General features: G+C 33.7%; 1 protein-coding gene across 1 annotated transcript; it reads right to left on the bottom strand.

Moving 5' to 3' along the window:
- Nucleotides 1-19,017: 19,017 nt before the first annotated feature.
- Nucleotides 19,018-20,489, bottom strand: LOC140866946 (uncharacterized). The gene is made up of 3 exons (XM_073272012.1): nucleotides 20,284-20,489; nucleotides 19,918-20,011; nucleotides 19,018-19,818 (listed from the first exon to the last, which is right to left on the bottom strand). Exons 1-3 carry the CDS (start codon nucleotides 20,487-20,489, stop codon nucleotides 19,018-19,020), a joined length of 1,101 nt encoding a protein of 366 aa, XP_073128113.1.
- Between the last annotated feature and the right edge of the window lie 770 nt (nucleotides 20,490-21,259).

Here is a 21,259-nt window from a genome sequence, read left to right as displayed (position 1 = left end):
CCTTCCCTTCGAAGTAAAAAAGTCAATATCGAAGCTTCCGTTCTTGCTGGGTTCAGATCGTCCGAAATTGGTTCGGACCGTCCGATCAGGCCCAAACTTCGGAAGTCCAATTCTTACTTATGAAGCCCGATTAAGCCCTTGAATTGGTTAAATACTAACTGTTAATCATCTTTATCATATTATTGTCTTAAAATAGACTCTGGGTTACTACATGAAGTTCGTGCCCATTTCGAAGAAAAGGCGAACGGTACTTGCTCCAATGTCGCTTGCCCCGTCGGTCACGATCGCAACCTTTCCTACCAACCTAAATGAAACGTAAATAAAAAACGAAAAAGTGTTTACTTGCAAGAAATTTACCTATCATTTCATAACAAAATTATGATATCACCCGTAAATTTATTTATTTATTTTTAAAAAAATTGTAAAATATTGTAAATCAATTATATTTTATTAAAGTTGAGGGGTTCGTACGTTTGTATTGATAAAAATTAAACGTGTGATTTCAAAGGACATTTGTTTGGGAAGGTTGAAGAATTGATATCAGTCAAAAGTTCACTTTCCAATTATTAATTAGTATGCATTTAATTTTTTTAGTTGTAATTTTTTATAAATTCTGGAATGAAATCTGTTTTAAGGTGAGTTATCAAAATATATTTTGCCTCCATACTACAACAAAGTGGTAGTAGAGAGATTTTATTGGAGTGTATACTGAAAAGAAGAAGATATCACCATGAATCCTCTTCACGTACATTTTCCGAAACCGACAAAGGAAAATTACAGAAACTGGAGCATTAAGATGAAGACTCTGCTTTCTCAAGGTGTGTGGGATGCTGTAGAAAAAGGTGTTGAAACTCCCGGAGATGAAGCAGTGTTGAGTCAAGCCCAAAGAACAGCTTGGCAAAAATCTGAACAAAATGATCAATAGGCACTATCCACCATTCAACTTTATGTAGATGATGATGTTTTTGAAAAAATAGCCACGACATCAACGTCTAAAGAGGCATGGACGAGTTGGTAAGGCCTGAGGTGACGTGGAAAATTTTTTTTCAGCGTTGCGGGTTCGATCTTCGTGTGGAGCATATTCTCTGCTGAAATATTGTGGGGTATGTTCTGGGGATTGGGCCATGTGCTCCCTCCTTCAGGTCCCTGCAGCTCGTGCACATCTCTCGATTTACCCTCTGCATGAGCCAATGGACCTCTGGCTCATGTGGAATGGGGTCCCCTTTGGGGTCAACCCTTTTTTTAGAAAGAGGCATGGGATTTGATTCAAAATTCATTCAAAGAAAGTGACAAAGTCGTACGTATTCGCCTTCAAACTTTGAGAAGAGAGTTTGAATCTTTGAATATGAAAGAGTCGGAATTGATTTTGGAATATATTTCTTGTGTTCTTGTCACTGTCAACCAATTGAAGAGACATGAAGAGAAAATAGAGAATGTTCGTGTGATCGAAAAAATTCTTCGATCACTTGATGCGAGATTTGACTATAAAGATCTAGATTCCATGACTATTGATTAATTGATGGGATCGCTTCAAGCACGATTAGAGAGAATTAAAAGAAAGGAAGAACCACTTGAAAGAATGCCTGAAAAAATCTACTCAATAGTCTAAAGATTTAGAATACTAACATTTAGACACAATATAGCTTTTTACATTCGTTTCAATATTATTTCGATTCAGACATCTATTCAGATTTTTTTAATCGTGCTTCTAGATTTGAATAAGTCTCAAGTAGACATTTTATACATCATGATTCGATATAGCTGTATAATGTCTCAGACAGTTTATGGTTGTATCACTACTAAATTTAAGCTTTGAACTATTGTATTAAGTTTGATATGTAAATTATGGGTTATGTTTCCGCATATTTTACTGTGTTAAATGATTATGTTTTAATTAATATTAATGCATGTCATAATTGCCAGTTAGTAGGTGATTCAATGCAGTTTCAGTGTTATAATTTATGATCATCGTTTTTTATATATTTACATTAACATTTTAAGATAAGACATTTCAATAACTCATGTAAGCTGATAAATATAATGTTTAAGTATAGTTTTATCTAGACACAATATTAATATCAAAGCTTACCCATTTATTACAGCTCTGATTTTTCATTATTTTGTTGATTGATCTTGAGCAATTATTAAATCCTTCGTGTCATGGATTTGCTTTATTTCTTTTATCTCATGTTTGTATGTCTTGAAGAGATATAATTTGTTATGTATTTGTTATTAAGTAATATACGTTAAATCAAATTAAATCTTGATTTTGTAATTTTCTATCCCATATTCTAAAAATATCATTTAATTTATAAAATATTTTCTACAATGATAAAATATTTATTCGTTAATTGCAAGATCATCCCATAAATAATTGATATAGTTTTTAGTTTTTATGATGAGAAAAAATAGTCAATTTTTTAAATTTCAATGTTTACATATATGATATGAGTGTGTTGGTGTATTCTTTGTTTATTATTTTGGAATAAAACTTTACTCCATTTGAATTGATTTATTTTTACACTTGTGTGTAATTTAATTCAAATATATATTTTAATTAAAGTTTGAGAATCTGATTTTTTTTTCTAACATATAATTATAAACTCATGATTTAATTATTTAGTTCAATAGGTCCTTATACAAATTTTAGGAATTATTTTGGGCTGAAACTTTCCTATTATTAGTCAAAATGAAAAGTAGTGACTAATGTCAATGAATAATTTTTGTAAATATTTATTTATTAAAATTTAAAAAATTTATCTTCAAAACTGTACTTTTAAGTTACAGAAATTTATAACCTGTTTATCCATCTCCAACTCTTGTAAAAATATTTTTTTCGTTAATTACAAAATCATCTCATAAAATAATTGTTATAGTTTTTAGCTTTTATGAGGAGGAAAAAATAGTTAATTTTTTTAATTTCAACTTTTATATATATATATGATATGTGTGTTGTGATGTGTTCTTTATTTATTATTTTAGATTAAAACTTTACTGCAATTGAATTGATTTATTTCAACATTGATGTGTAATTTAATTAACATATATATTTTAATAAATTTTACAGATCTGATATTTTTAATATATATTTATGAACTCATGATATAATTATTTAGTTCAATAAGTCCTTACACAAATTAAATACACAAAAAATTTTGTTAAAAAATATGTTCATTTCATCTACAAACAAATAAAACTAAAATATTTTGGTGTTTCAATATTTTAGAAAACTGGATGAATATTTAATTAAGCTTATTTTGGAAATTTTTTTAACATTTTTGTGGAAAAAACTGTTCACCTTATCTACAAAAAAAAATCGAAATATTTTGGTATTTCAATATTTTTGAAAACTAGATCCTTATCTAATATGCACACACTATGTTAATTTTGACCTTATCAAAATAATTGATTTTAGAAAAATATCATCAAAGAATTTATCAAGTGCATGCAAATTAAACCAAGTACAAATTTGAAAATACATAATGTAAACTTTGACATTGGCTCACACTTTTATAATTTGTATTTGTATATATAGATTTTTGAAATTATTTTAAAATTTTAAGCTTTATTTGTAAATGAGTTTTTAGGAGTTCATAAACTTTCAATCATATTTTCTTACCAGTATTTTTTTTTTAAAAAAATTTAGAAGCAATTCTTTTTCAAACTTAAGTTTGTATTAGCTTTGAACTTTTATTCGAAACACTCACTATTTTTGCTTCTCACAAACTTCTTTATAATTTCTAAAAGAATCACGTAAAAATTCTTGCAACCACTCGTTGATCGGTTAAGCCAAGTCCATAATCATTAACACCATTAAACATTAATAAGATAGAAGTCTTCAAAAGAACGTAACAAATTAACTAAAAATCTGTGCCAAAAGATGTTCACTCGTTTTCAGCAAGTGCATGTGTGAGCAGCAATATTTTTCCTTCCATCATAGTTTTTGTTGTATTGTGGAAAAAAAAAGAAGATAAGAAAGGGGAAGAAAAGTAAACAACAATGTATATAATCACTGTTTATTTGAAACCTGGTTCCATTATTTATACGTGGCTTCCCTTTCTGCAGTGTTTTTCAACATTTTGTTAGTGAAAAGTTGACCATATATGATCTGACAAAATAAATATAATTATGATTTAGAAAGTTAAAGATAAGAAAGTCCCACGAAACTAAAGATATGTGGGAAAACGGGACTCAAAGTTGCTGGAGAGTCACCATATTTGACACACATGAACTTTTTAAAATAATTTAAATTTAGTATAATGAAACATAAACTTGTACAAATTTATTTTTAAACATCGAAAAAAATGAACGTTGATTATGTCGTTTAATTTTAAATTAAACAAATGGGGTAAAAATAAACAATAACACTAATACATAATTTTCAAGGATGAGATCGTTACATATAAAATTGTAACAACATGTTGTTTCAGAAAATTGTACAGTTTAGTGTCATCGAGAATTAAGTAACACTCAAAATAAGAAATTTAAATTGTTTCAGAGATACTATAATTTGAGCGGCGAGAAAATATATAGAGTTTGGGGTTTGGAAATTTTCGATTTCAGTTTACAATTTGAGATTCGGGATGAATAAAAGAAACAGATATTTTGTTTTTCTATTTTATTTCGAGAAAGCATAATGTTTGCATTAAATAAAACTAGAAATCTGATATATGTCATTAATGGAATTAGAGTAATGCTAGATGTACACATCAGTGTGCACCTTGGTTTACATCTTTCGTTAATATTAATTACAAATTTTTTTTGACCAACGAGATATTTATTTCTTATCATGAGTTGTTTTGTGGGCAAAGACATTATTATGTCCCTCTTGTTTCTCGTGTTTCCCAATTATGTCCCTCAAAATATTTCATTCCCATTTATATCCTTCATACATTAGTTTTGTTCTGAAAATTGTCCTTGCCGTCAATTGCTCCGTGAATATCAGACGGAAATTACATGTGATGCGCACGTGACTCTTAAATAACCAAAATTAGAGCCCATGCTCATTCTTTCTGCCCTAAGTCCCAAATCGATTTGATTTTTCTCCTATGTAACACCCTAGCTCCCAAATCGTTTCTTCTCCTTTGTTCCAATTCCACTCGCGGCCGCCGATTTCTCTCGGATATTGTTTGGCGAAGGCAAGGAGACAACCATTATCCTCGTTCGACCTCTGTTGTATGCCATATTGTTGATGATACATTTTGATAAATTTTGTTGCTTTAATTTACGCTTTTGGCAAACATGAACAATTATTTAGTTTAATTCTTAATGCTTCAAACTTGTTTTAATTAAAATGTGTGATTTCTCAAAAATTTTCAAGAGCTCTGTTCTATTCTCGTTGTGCTTTTATTTACATTATCACTCCATTGAACTTTCATGAGTATACATTAGACATCTTGGTGCTTTTCAATGTGTTTTATAGTTGTATCGTTTTTTTATAATTTCTTCTCTTAATTGATTATATGAAATTAAAACCACTAATTTGAGTTTGATTTTTAAATTAATAAGAAACTGGTTATACCAATCCCCATCAGATTATGTTAATTATATCTAACCTCAGGTAATTTATTTTATATCGTTTGAAACATGTTGATATTGTAGCTTGACTTAAGTGGTGAAATGGCGAGTAGTTTGATTTTATTTTAGTTTATAGGTCGAATTTTGCAACCTATGTTATACAATTATGATTAATGTTTTGGATGGTTTATCGTGATATAGCTGCTTCTTTCACCCCTACAAGCAAAAATTATTCGAGCTCGAGTTCGGGGTCAACATCAGCTGCCACTTCAAGTTCCAGTAAAAAACTGAGACAAAGTGAAGAACTAGCAAAGTTCATGGATGCTCAGTTACATTTAGCTAATAAGTATCGTAATAATGCATTAAAGATTGCTGAGATTTATGAAGAGATGAAAAAAGATTTGGATTCTAATAATTAGTAGACTTGTTTTAGCTGGACGAATGTATCAGATTGAAAGTATCAAGTCTATGCAATTATTTTTACTGTGGATTAAGATTTATTTGATTTTTTTGTTTGATGAGTTAGTTTGTTTACAACATTAAATGGATTAGTCTTAATTTTAATTTTTTTTGTTTGGATGAGTGGATTTTGATTTTTTGATGGCATCGAGTGGATTAATGTCATTGTAAGTACTAATAGTTTTCGTTTAGATGAGTATTTTTAGAGGGTTTTTATTTATGACATTGAGTGTTTTTTTTCAATTGTTGATTGATTTGAGAATCATTTCCTATCCATTTCCCGTTTTAATTGGATTAATCATCTTAATTTTCATGAACTTAATAAAAATAAGCACACATTCTCCTTACTTTTCACACTATCAACTTAAAAGGGTTCAAATTCATAAAAAAAATCCTTCAATCCAAACAAATCTATACTTGCAAAACCAAAATTTTCTTTCTAATAATCAACTAGAATTTTTATGCTTACTGCAGCTTCGGAAACTACAGGTACATTTGTATTACGAATCCATATAGAGGCATACATTTCCCACCAATGCTAAAACAGTACGCATCCATGCTAAATAATAAACAAAAACAAAAACTAAAACTGAAACTGAAAAAAATATAGCAACAATACACATCCATAAAATATAGCAACAATACACATCCATGTTAAAATAGTACGAATCCATATCGAAGCATACATTCTGAAATCCAAATCCAGTCTCATATGAAAATCCAGTATCATAGTTAATCCAAAAGTAGCCATATGCGCAAAGACATTAAATTATGCTAGAAATTCACATGTCTAACCAATAAGACAAAATACATGCTAAAACCAATGTCAATTATTCATCTAAGCTTGTGAAGTTGATCTTGTACTCTTTCTTGGTACTGTAATATCCCTTTCATTTCCTTGGACTGGAGTTTCATTTCCTTGTACTGGAGTTGAATGACTCTGCTTCTCTTGATTACCTACGCATGCTCTTAGTCTAGAAACTGTGACAAAGTTTTTTCCCCCCTTTCATGAACACTGGATTATTCATAAGCAGCAAAATAAAATTCATAAGCCTCTGCTCAAGTTGAAATGTTATTAACTCACTTACATTTATGCTAAAAATTAACTACCAATGATTCGTGCATTATGGCATCAACTCAACCAATGCAACTACGAAAATCCCACCAGGACATAAACATAACATCTACCAGTGCTGAACAAAGTTTATTGTAAGCCGATGCTCAAGTTCAAATGTTATTAACTTACTTACATTTATGGTGTTCGACGTTCCTTGCCCTCCAGTTTGCACACCACCATGTGAGGCTGGCCTTCTCACCTATATTCAAATAAATGATATTTATATTAATAGTAGATGTGATAATACAATAAATTCATGAGCTTTAGATGTATAGAAACTTAGATACCTGAAGTTTTTTCTTTTGCAGTGGCCTAGAATCAACTGTTGCTCTTGATTGACTTTGTTGTGTTGGAGGCTCATTCACATTGTCTCTTGTTTCTTTGCACGTCCTTTTGTTATGTCCATCTCCTCCACATTTCCTGCACTTGGTATTTCTTCTAGCCCCATGCATATGATGTCCGCTAGGTACTTCATCTCTTTCTCTCCTTCTCAATTTGGCAGGTCTGCCCACTTTCTCTTTGTACACCGGTGGTAGTGGTGGTGTCAATTCACATTTCGGCCATAGATCAGGACCAGTAATGGGTAAAATAGCATGCTCATAGCATCTCTTGTATGTTTCGACCATATAATAAGGACTAACATATTGCAGTGGATCTTGATGCTTACACCAAAGGGCACACACCACATGTAGGCAAGGGATGCCAGTCAAGTCCCATTTTCTGCAGCTGCAAGAGTTCGTACCAAAGTCGACAGTGTGTTGTCCAGATGGTCCATTGATCTGAAAGTGCATAGGATCAGCTTGTAGTGGGCTATGTTGTGCTGCCTCCATGTAAATCTTTGCCAAAACATTTCTAATTTTAGGACAAATAATCTTGTCTCATTTCTCAGCCTTTTCTCTGTTAAGCTGGAAACGAACCATCAACAAATTCCTTATATTTTCAAACATTGGAATTATCGGCTTCTCTCGAGCATCCAATATGAGACTATTGAAACATTCACACATGTTATTCAAAAGTACGTCACACTTAGGAGTAGTGGTGAAATGTGACTTAGTCCAATGTTCCTCTGGTTTCTTGGACAACCAATCATAAGCCTTCTCATCCATCCGTTTCATCTCATCCATCCTTTTTTGAAATTCAGCAACTGTTGTTGCTTTTGCAGCTGCCCAAAGTGAATTTTTAATAGATGTGCCTTTGAAACCATCTCTTTTCATGTTAGTGTGTAAATGTCTAATACAAAAACGATTTTCCGCAGCAGGAAATAGACTTTCGAATGCTGGAATTAGACCTTTTTGTTTGTCTGACATGAAAGTCCAGCCATATCCATCGCCAAAGCCTATGTCGGAGTCCAATATCTATAAGAACCACATCCAAGTGTCCTTTGTCTCTCTTTCAACCATCGCATAGCTAAGGGGGAATATATTATTGTTGGGATCTAGTCCAACCGCTGTTAACAATTGTCCACCATAAGTAGTCTTCAAAAAACATCCATCAACCCCTGTTAAAGGTCTACACGCTTTCTTAAAACCTTATTTGCATGCCAAAAAACATATGTACATCCGCTGAAATCTCGGGCCATCATCATCCTCAGTCAATTTTAAGATCGCTGTGGCACTTGGATCAACACTTTTCAACTCAAGACAATAATTTCTAATCTTACTAAATTGTTGAGCAATGGTTCCCTGCACTAGCTCAAGAGCTTTCCTCCTAGCCAAATAAGCTTTCTTCCTTGAAACACTTAATTTCAAGCTGGAATACACCTGGTCTTTGAATGGTAAGACCCCCAACTTTGAGTTTGATTTAAACTTTTTCGCAAAAGTCTTTCCCAACCAACTGGAACTCGCGGTTCTATTTTTGTTTTCCCAAAAACAACCATTGTGTTCCGACTTAAAAGTCTTTACCTGCCAACAACTATCACGACCTATTGGCGAGACATGAATCACCCAATCACAGCCTTCATTTCTGCACCGACCCCTAAGCCTCTTCTTATCGACTTTGACGAACCGAACTTATTTCCCTCGTCTAATGCAATGACTTTCGATGGCAAATTTAGCCTCATTTATTGAGCTAAAAATCATTCCAACCTTCAAATCAGGATTCTTTGCATCCTTAATTGGGTCGAACAAGGGAAATTTTTGTGATTTACGATCATCACTATCAAAATCCAAGTTACTATTTAATTCATCGCTGTCAATACAATTATCATCACCTTCTTCATTCTGCATCAGAACTAAAGCTTCATTAGAAATACCTCCGTGATCAACAATCATTGTGTCACAATTCATTCCAATATCATGATCAACATGACTATCAAAAATCCTATCATCTTCTTCAAACTCATAATCACTATCATGAAAATCACCATCTTTCTCAAAATCAGCATCTTCATCTAATCCACTTGCCTATTCATTTGTACCTGTTTCACCATTGCTACCATTCTCATCATCACATTCATACCCCATATAAATCTCCACTTCATGGTTAGCTGAGATAGTATCTTTAATTCTTAAAACATCTGCATCAGTCTCTAGATATCTACCCTTACTCGAATTAGACCACATTTTGTGCCAAAATCTAACCTTCTCCGGCTCTTCAAAGCCTAATTCCTCAGAAAATCCATGCAAATGGAGCATTTTGATTTTAGTGCTGTCTACCCAGTCATAATATTCAATATTTCCTCCAACATATTCTTTGGATGTATTTGTGCCCTTCATTGTTCCATTATAATACATTTTCAAACTTACCAATGAATCTTCTCCAACATTACCTGTAAATAAATACAAGAAGCAATTAAACAAAAATATTAACTGTTTATTTTATCAAAGAATAAGTAATACCATAGCCCGGAGTGCAACTCAAGAAGCATCTACTTCGTCTAGCCATCAGAGATCAGTGTCAGTATCAAAAATAAAAAAACCAGTATTGAATTATCCCATTAGGCCTACTGATACAGAGAACAAAACTATAAGCATTGCATTGTTTTAAACCAAAAGTCTTCGATACAGAAACAAAACTATAAGCATTGCTCTATATTTTCTTGCATATGAGTCTATTACATGTTTATATTTCTAAATGATTAAATCAGAAAACATAAAATTATCTACCATTAATTAAATCATCTTAAAAAATTTGCGAAACTATAAATATATACTCATGAAAGTTCAATTGGGTGATTTTATATATAAAAGCACATCGAAACCTGAGCTCTTGAAAAATCTTGACAAATAACACGTTTTAATTAAAAAAATCCAAAGCATTAAAAATTAAAATAGATAATGGTTCGTGTTTGCCAAAAGCATTAATTAATGAAACGAAATGTATTATTAACAATATGACTTACAACAGAGGCCGAACGAGGATAATGGTTTTCTCCTCGCCTTCGCCAATCGATATCGGAGAGAAATCGGTGGCCGCATGGAATGGGAACGAAGGAGAAGAATCGATTTGGAAGCTAGGTCTTGTTACGAAGGAGAAAAAGGGTTGAAAGAATGAGCATCGGAAACGAAGGAGAAGAATCAATTTGGGAGCTAAGGCTTGTTACGAAGGAGATGAATGGCTGAAAGAATGAGCATCATACTCTAATTTGGGTTATTTAAGAGTCACATGCGCATCACGTGTAATTTCCGTCTAATATTGACGGAGTAATGATGGTAGGGACAATTTTTAGAACAAAACTAATGGATAAGGGATATAAATGGGAACGAAATATTTTGAGGGACATAATTGGGAAACACGAGAAATAATAGGGACATAATAATGTATTTGCCCTTGTTTTGTATTTAATGAAAAAAATTATAAATTGGTGTAAACCAAGGTATACATCTGACATTTTTCATGTATTTTGATGATGATTGGATGTAAAAACTTATTTAGCTAGAACCTTAGCTAGGTAGTGTTTGGGGGACTTTTAGGAAAAACTAATTATCAGCTTTTTCTAAACAAAATTTTGAAAATTTAATTTAAAATCTAAAAATATTTCTTAAAAATTCTATCAAACCGTAGAAGTGCCAATCGGCCAATCTTGAAATCCTCGTCTTCTTTTTTACTCCTACCTCATCGTCACATTTTATTTGGTGGAGATAGTGGTTATAATCATGCGCACATAAATTATCTCGGTCAAATTTTGTTTTAAAAAAAAAAAGCATCTGCGAATGAATTGAGTACAAGTGTATTTGATTGTATTCAAATACGTATACTCGATAAATGATTAGATATCCTACGTTAACTGAATAAAATCATTCCGAAGTCAAATTATATATATGGACTTAAACAATCATTTTTTCTTTAGCCAGCTTTTGAAAATAATTAGACTCAAATTTATAATCTTAACCTGGAATAAGAGCATGCCAAGTTTACAATCTTAATTACAGGTTAATTAAACTTATTATTTAAAGGAAGAATTTGTGATAAATCCCGAAAAGAAAACATGAATTCTTCCTCAATCCCCGTTTCAGGAATTATTTGTTCTAAATCCCTGACACAAGCCTGATGTTTGTTACAATTCCCTATTTCGGTCAGTTTACCAAAATGCCCCTAAAATCATTTAAACACCCAACACTACCCCTCACTTTAATTAAAAAAAAAAAAACCCAGAAAACAGGGACGATCGGTAGTTTCCCTCCCTCTCTCAACTGATTCTTCTCGCGCGAAAGCAGTGATCTTTTGCGACAAGGTTTTGAGCTCAGAAAATGGCACCGAAGACGAGACGAAGCAGACACTCAAAAGATAAGTCAGTTGAAGGAGCTTGTGGAGTGAGGAAGGAGAAGAAATCGAGCACTGTGAAGAATTCGAAGAAATCAAAAATAGGTGAACCCTATTTTAATTTTTTAAATCGGCCGTTATATATGATTTGTCTCGAGTAATTGAGAAAATTGTTCGTTTAGAGAAATTATTTTGCTCCTCATTGTATGAATCTTTAATATTTATGTATTTCCACTAGTTTTAGGGTTTTGTGGCTCAAATGTGTTGATACCGTTCTTGTTTGCATATATTTGTCGAAGCATTCGCATCATTATTCCTAATTTTTGTATTTAATTTTGACAGTTCCTCGGTTTAAATTATTTATCCCCAATTTTTAGGGTTTTGTTCTTGAAATTGTTTTTGAAGTATATCTTGGTAAATGAATGTTATATTGTTATGTTGTTATGATTTTTTGATTTATTGAATATATATTCAACAATGTTATATTGTTGAGGACAATCGACAAATTTCGATATAGAATTTCCAATTGTTCCCAAATTTGAAGTTTATGTTCTTTTCCATGCAATATTTCATTCTGTTATTTTTATAATGAATAAATTTTGTAATGATTTTGAAATATTAGAAATGGCTGATGAAGAGGAAATATGTGATCATTTTGAGTCGATCAAAAGTGGCAAGGTTATATTTACTCGATGTTCCCCTGCCTATTGTAAAAAAATTATGGAGGAGTTGAAGCTGGTCATAGGGAATGAACAAATGAGCAGAATAAAAGAAACTCCAGTGGGTAAATGGATAGACATGCCTGTTCTACCTATGAGTAGTGGCAGGGTAGACTATCTGTTTAAAAGATTTGATAGTCATTCATGCTTGTTCGTTTTTGGTGGTGATATTTCCATTCCTTTCACTTCAAGAGACTTCTCCATCGTGCTTGGTTTGCATCAGAGAGGTCAACAAGTTGATTTGGACCTCAAGCTTGAATCAAGCTTTCTGTCTCGACACTTCGGAGGAAAAATAAGCAACACTCACAGGATTGTTATAAAAAAGAAGCTTGTTTCACTTGCGAGTAGTACTGTCGAAGCAGACATTGATGATTTTTTTCGAATGTTCATTTTGTTCATATTTAATTCTGTAATATTCTCAACTGGTAAATACATGACTCCTGCTTTTATCTTTCCTTATATTGATGAACTGAGCACTTTTTTGAGTTTGGTTGGAGAGATGCTACGTTTCGGTTTTTATACCGAGAATTAGACAATCAAGCGAGTAAACTGTATTTGGATGGTTGCACTGTTGGATTGATGGTGAGTATATAATTAACTCAGTTATTGTGCTATTAGGTTTTTGAATTTGTTCACTTATATGATTTTTTGCTTAGGCTTGGTTCTATGAGAGAGTGTCGTCATTGGCCGTACCACGTGGTGTTCATATCTGCCCCCGCCTGTTTTGTTTTGGAAGAAGCAAGATCCAGTTGGATGCTGTGAAAGCTAAAGTGGCTTTTGATGCCATATCGTCAACCAAGGTATCTTTTTATTTACTAATCATATTTCGAATGCTAGAGCTTTGCATTATATATATTTGTTTTTGGATCAGATTTTGTCAATACATCTCTTTTCTGAGGAGGAAATGTCGTTGGAGAACAAGGTAATTTGAGTAGTATCCTTTATTTCACGTTTTAGAAAAAATAAACATTCTTCATTAAATTATTTATTGTTTTAGTTGTTGCTGCCAGTTTTGAAGGAACAAGGAGGCAAGAGAGAAAATTATGAACTAGAAAAAACTGTGAATAAACAAATGGTTGAGATTAAAATATTGAAAATAATTTGTGCGCAGTTGAAACGTGAGAGAGTTGGAGCTAAAAGAAAGCTGGTTGATTTGAAAGAAAATCTGGTTTTGGAGAAAGAAGTTGCTCGAAATCGCAAAGACAAGGATATTGTAGTTGATAATGATCTGAGTGTTGATGACACTGCTGATGGAATCAATGAAACCAATGAGAAAGAGGAGTTGAGTGTGAGTCATGACCTACGTGGTAAGTTATATGATTTTGTTGATGTGCCTGTCAAAAATTGTGTTGATTACTCGGTGAAGGGAAAAAGTGTTGTTGGTGAATTGGATAAGACCAATGTTCCAGATATTGCTGAATTGAAGATAGGTGAAGATGCATGTGATGATGGATTGGATATTGGAAATGAAAAAAGTGTTGTTGGTGCTGAGCCTGAGGGTGGAAAAAATGCAGAAAGTGGTCACGTGGGAACGAAAAGTACCGAAGCCGATGAACAAAATTCTTGTACTGAGGATTTGAATGAGATTGATCAATTATTGGATAAACTTGTATCAAAAGTCGTTAAGTAAAATAATGTTTCTGAGGTTGATATTTCAACACATGCATTAACCAATGTGTTTGAAAGGGATACTGGTGACTATACCTCTGACAAAAGTGGTGGGATCGACGAGAGTGATGATAATTCGAAGAAGGTTGCGAAAAACACTAATTTACAATCTTCCATCGTCGATAATGTTCGAACGAGGGATGATCGAGTGAAGAAAAGAAAATCATCAATGTTTGTGACTCCACCTAGTACCACACCCAAGAGGAAGGTTAGGAAAAAGGTTTGACTTTGCTCGAAATCAACTTTAACCTTGGTTATTTGATTTTGAGGTCCTATATTTTACTTCGTGTTACTGATGTTGACCATGTTTGTGTATTCTGCCGTAGAGAGGAAAAATAATTGATGTTCAGCTTGAAGAAAATAATGATTTGAGTAACCAGTGGACTAGTCAATATCAAGGTAGAACATATTTCTGTGGACATGAAGAATCCACTGCCGAAGAAAAAAAGTTGTTGACGGATTATCTTTCTAGGGATGACATCACATATGAATTTTCTCACTGAAAGCTCGCTCTATTTGTTTATAACTTTTTTTAGAATCATTTTTAATACAACAGAATTCATTTATTTTTGAAGTCTCGGTGTTTGGCAAGATAAAATTGTCCATATGTCAGGGTTCGTGTTCTGTGGTTTCTTGTTTGGTAAGCTTGTTAGCCATGAAATTATCAATGTTCAAATGCGAATGATGGAAAAATACCGTGTGGATAAAGGAAATGAAATATTTTTCATGGACACTTTAGTGCAGGTTAGTAGAAATATAAAAGCATGATCGGTGAGTTAGTATACATTTGAGTTAGTTTCTGGTTTTTAATGTTATTTTGTTTTGTCTAACGTAGAGAGAAGTGTTTAATCTCCTTGGAAGAGTCGAAAAAAAAATTAAGGTCCAGAACAATGACTACGACTCATTTTTTGCGGGACTCTCCGCTGCCTCTAAGTTTTGTTTTCAAAAAATTAACGGAGATACGTTCAAGAGATGCAAATACCTCATTTTTCTAATTAATATCAGAGTGCATTGGTTTTTGCTAGTATTTCAAGTAAAAGAGAGGATATTCAAAATGTGGAATTCACTTCACGATTCTTTCAACTTAGGGTCGTGTAGAACTTTGGTGAGTCTTTATTGTGTCATGTCATGTGATTTGTATGAATGTTTTTTAATAATCTTTATCTTTGAAGACACGTTTTCTGGTTGGTTGGGTTCGCCATAATTCAAATTTTGTCATACCCGACTCTAATGTGTTGAGAGAACGTACGCGTCATCAAGGTGAATCGCTTGATTGTGGTGTTTTTGCATGCATGTGGGTAGAGTGTCTAGCCTGTGACTCGGCTGAGATGTGGGAATATCAGAATACAGTGAAGATGAACACATATCGTGCTCGACTGGCTGCAAGTATTTTATCTCATGAAAGGGGATTGCTCAAAAACAATTGTGATCAAATGTCTTTGTAAGCTTTTGTGATTGATGGAATAATCTATAGTACGTAAGTCTGTTTATATTATTTTTTAAAACTCCATTTGGGAAGAAACAAGTTCGAGTAGCCTCATATTTTGTAGAATTGAATTCAGGAATATATTATAACATATTAAGAATAATCTCCTCAACAAATGGAATAATCTCTCTTGTGTGGTGCGATTGCAGTGATAGGGCAGCATTTGTGGATAACCCGTGAGTTGTTTCATATTTTGTCTAAACCCGTGAGTTGTTTCATATTTAGTCTAAACCAAATTCCAAACCCGCGAGATGTTTCATATGATTTTATCTTGTCTAATTCAGCAATTTGAGGACTGCCATTTACTCTAATTCCACTCAAATTTAAGAACATGTGACCGAGAGATCGAGCACAACTAGTAAAGAACGATGGGATAAATGTCATTCAATCGAGAACAATGTGTTCCGATTGTAGGAGAAACATTGTAGGACATGAAGATCACACTCCCCTAGTGAAAGTGGTTTTGGATCAAAATTTCAGTTATGTAGAACAATCCTTTACTAATTTGGAACAATCTTCTTGAATTACGGCACAAGATGACATGTCCTTATGAACATGATCCAATATTATGCAATACAATGCATGACACAATTGAAGAGGATATTTCAATCTCTAGAGAATGGTGGAACCATCACCCAAGTGTTTGTCTTGTAATGTATTGTGCCCCATTTTTCTAAGGTGTAGGAAGAAGACATTGATGATGACCCAAGGAAGGCACCATTTTTGGATGTCCACTAACAACCAATGTATAATATAGTGGTATATTTACCAAATTCCAAACCCGCGAGATGCTTCATATGATTTTATCTCGTCTAATTCAGCAATTTGAGGACTGCCATTTACTCTAATTCCACTCAAATTTAAGAACATGTGACCGAAAGATCGAGCACAACTAGTAAAGAACGATGGGATAAATGTCATTCAATCGAGAACAATGTATTCCGATTGTAGGACAAACATTGTGGGACATGAAGATCACACTCCCCTAGTGGAAGTGGCTTTGGATCAAAATTTCAGTTATGTAGAACAATCATTTACTAATTTGGAACAATCTTCTTGAATTACGGCACAAGATGACATGTCCTTGTGAACATGCTCCAAGATTGTACAATACGATGCATGACACAATTGAAGAGGATATTTCAATCTCTAGAGAATGGTGGAACCATCACCCAAGTGTTTGTCTTGTAATGTATTGTGCCCCATTTTGTCTAAGGTATAGGAGGAAGACATTGATGATGATCCAAAGAGGGCACCATTTGTGGATGTCCACTAACAACCAATGTATACTATAGTGGTATATTTACCAAATTCCAAACCCGCGAGATGTTTCATATGATTTTATCTTGTCTAATTCAGCAATTTGAGGACTGTCATTTACTCTAATTCTACTCAAATTTAAGAACATGTGACCGAGAGATCGAACACAACTGGTAAAGAACGATGGGATAAATGTCATTCAATCGAGAACAATGTATTCCGATTGTAGGACAAACATTGTAGGACATGAAGATCACACTCCCCTAGTGGAAGTGGATTTGGATCAAAATTTCAGTTATGTAGAACAATCCTTTACTAATTTGGAACAATCTTCTTGAATTACGGTACAAGATGACATGTCCTTGTGAACATGCTCCAAGATTGTACAATACGATGCATGACACAATTGAAGAGGATATTTCAATCTCTAGAGAATGGTGGAATCATCACCCAAGTATTTGTCTTGTAATGTCTTGTGCCCCACTTTGTCTAAAGTGTAGGAGAAAGACATTGATGATGATCCAAGGAGGGCACCATTTGTGGATGTCCACTAACAACCCATGTATACTATAGTGGTATGTTTACCAAATTATAAACCCGCGAGATGTTTCATATGATTTTATCTCGTCTAATTCAGCAATTTGAGGACTGCCATTTACTCTAATTTCACTCAGATTTAAGAACATGTGACCGAGAGATCGAACACAACTAGTAAAGAACGATGAGATAAATGTCATTCAATCGAGAACAATGTATTCCGATTGTAGGACAAACATTGTGGGAATGCACCAAGATGCTTCATATGATTGTTTCTTGTCTACAATAACAATTTGAGGACTAAAATTTACTTTAATTTCACTCAAATTTAGGAACAAATGACCGTGAGATCGAGCACAACTAGCACGAGTGGATGGGATAAAGGTCATTTAATCGAGAACAATATGTTCCTATTGTAGAACACACATTGTGGGCCACGAGCAGCACACTACTTTAGTGGACATTGACCAATTAAAGACTTTGACCACCACCTACCCTTCATTATTAAGCTTTGTCGGTACACATCATCTCTTCCATTCGCTTCTTGGTTCCAGATTAGTTAGGGTTTTGCTTTTCAAAATAAAATTTCAGTTTTCAAGATCGAGCACAATGGAAATGAATATTGCACCACAATGTCTATGTGGTTTTGGAGAAATGATATTACGAAGAGCCGAACCACGTTCGACCCGCCTGGGAGGGTTGTATTACCTCTGTCCTCGTGAGCTGCAACATCAAGATCGCTTTTTCTGGTACGATGATTATCACGGTGAATATCTTCAAAAATTCTCAAAGTTGAAACCAAACACTAGTAAGCGAGGTAAAAAGAGCTGCATGTATTCAATGCCTCAACAATTTGCATCCTCCTCCATCCATGATTCAACGGAACAGTTGAATTACAAGCATAATGACTATTCGTCCTCTGAGGCGCTACACAACCAGCCTACTAGTGCACCAGTGCATGACCATGTTATAGAAATATGTTGTTGTTTTGGTTGCACATGTTTCGTTCTTGTGCTAATATTACTTGTAGCACTGTTTATTGTAATAATCAGACATTAAGTTCCAAATTTATGCAGCTTTATTCCATATTAAATACAAGTTGTACGAAATACATATCAGTTAGCACCTGCCATTTGAAAATTTAAAGCAACGACTTATTTGACTAGTTAACTGAGAAGAAATCGTTCACTGAAACAGTAATGACAAAGATCATTTCTCAAATTCAAACATTACATATTTTTTTACCATAAACAGAGTTGGTTTCAGAAGAACTTAAGACAACACAATACACGTAACTACACTACGACCCCAGCTCAAGTTAAAATGTGACAGCGGATGGTTCCACAAAAGTCTCAAACCAAGTGCAATCCAGCAATGCTTCCACTCGAACGTGTGTGCCTTTTCAAGGGAAATTTCATGCTCGAAACACCTTCCAGTAATCGCTTTTTCCTGCATATTTTTTGAACAGTCAAGATTAATTTCTAAATAAGTTCTATTAAAAAAGTTATGCAAATAAAAAATAATTGAAACATCATATTTTTAACCAATTACAGCTAATCTATAGGTTCCTTGCAACTGCGTCTATTGTCTCCTCTCGCATGACAACGACCACATGTTGAGACACGTGTATTAACTTGCGATGGTATTCTCTTCGTCCTTCTACGACCGAGCTGACTACGCACAGAAGGAGCTTGGATTATATCGGATTCAGCAACACATGACTCACTGATGTCAAAGGTTGATATGTCCTTTGTACGCAGCGCGAAGATCTTGAAATACTTGTCACAAAAATCATACACAGACATAGATTTAGCCTCAATGGCAGAGCAAACATGCTTGCACGGAATCTTATTGATCTGCCAAACTCTACATGAACAAGCCATATCCACGGCAAATGACTTTTCACCATCAACAACCTCAAACTTCCAATCACACGAACGCTGAACTCTTAATGTTCGGGATTCCATATATGCACTTACAACAGACTTATCTTTTCTTGGACTTAATTCCTTGGTCATGATTAAAGTTGATTCACGTCGTTGGTGCATCATTTTCATTATATGCACGCGTATGTGATCAACCATAGCAATAATAGGCATATGACGAGCTGGCCTAACCCAACTATTCCAACACTCGGCTATATTGTTATCTATAACACCCCATCTATTGCCAACAAACAATGCATTGGCCCAACTCTGTGGATCAGAATTTACAATAAACCCTCTGGAAAGTGGCATTGACTCTAATATATTGTTTATATGTTGCTCGTACTCTTGAAAAGACGGAGCATGCGCAGCTTTCTTGAATACCGAAGACCAATGCTTTTTGTTATGCCTGGGATAACTTCTCAACACCTAAAAAAATTAATAAAAATTTAGATTGAGCTTAAAATGATCAGATAATATGAAAAAATTAAAGTAAAACTGCTCAAGGATACGTAATTTTGAATTTACCTGCTTAACGAAATTATCCACTAAATGTCTCAAACAATAAGCATCACCACTCCCAACCAATACTTGATTCACAGCCTTGATGATACTGGGATGTCTGTCCGAGAAAAATGAGAACTCGTCGAATGGAATGCATTGATAGTAAAGAAGCACACGACTCAAATGATAACAAAACCAGTCTCAGTTCGCATCATTCTCCGCATTTACTATGGCATAAGCAATTGTGAAAAGATCATCGTTCGCATCTTTCAACACAGCAACTAAGATACATAATTTATACTTATTATTTATATGAGTACCATCCAAAAATATCAATGGTCTACAACCACTAACAAAACCGACGACACATGCATGAAAAAAATGAACAACCGTCTGAATTTTTTAGTCAAAGGTTCAATCTCACACTCTACAATACTACCAGGATTAGTATTTTTAACAGCAGCACAGTACCATCTTAATCTATCATAGCATCCTTCATCTGTGTCATGAATATCATGCATCGCCAACTCTTTACCCTTCCACACTTTGTGATATTCTAACTCTACCCCAAAATCTCTTTGCAAGTCCATCTGCATTGTACACGGACGATAATAGGGCTCTCCCCTCAATTTTTCTTTCACAATATTCGCTATCCAATGAGCTTCGGCTCTAGGATGCCCTCGGCTACGTAGATTATTTTCACCATAATTATGTTGCAGTTTACATTTTCTGATGGCAAAAATATTGTCTCTTTTATGTTTCGAAGCATAAATTCTCCAATCGCAGCTCTTTTCACTACAAATCACAATAACCTTCTCGCTGTTATTTTTTACATACATAAATGAACGTCTTGTGGCAACAGAAAAGTTTTTCAAATAATTCCTAAATTCACCAGCACCCTTGAATGTTTGTCCTACACCACGAATACAATTAATCCAGGCATTTATAGTATTGGCGCAAGGGGGTTATTCAACCTCGTTGTCACTCTTCGACTGCGTGTCTTCCTCATCAACCCTTACCAGTTTAATATACAATTAATAAGATAAAAAAGAGCAATAACCACAAAAACAAATTTTAAATTTTTAAAAATTAATCTTGGTTTAAAACAGCTAATTGATAATTTATACAAAGCAATCTACAATATTTTACCTTTAATTTTTTATTAAACATGTTACTAAACAAATCAAAATAGGATAATGTACGTGAAATAATAATAAATGTATTTTACCTCCCATCATTCAAGTTATTGAATGTTCATTTTTATTCTCTGCCCTCAATTCAATCGTCGTAAGCTTTACACACATATGAAAATGAATCATATTAAGGACATCATCATCATCATCATTCAAAGACACAAGCATCTTAT

This window comes from Henckelia pumila, chromosome 1, assembly GCF_033568475.1.
Source record: "Henckelia pumila isolate YLH828 chromosome 1, ASM3356847v2, whole genome shotgun sequence".
NCBI classification, from domain to species: Eukaryota; Viridiplantae; Streptophyta; class Magnoliopsida; order Lamiales; family Gesneriaceae; genus Henckelia; species Henckelia pumila.
The sequence above is the reverse complement of the archived record's forward strand: the minus strand, read 5'-3'. Positions and strand labels throughout refer to the sequence as shown.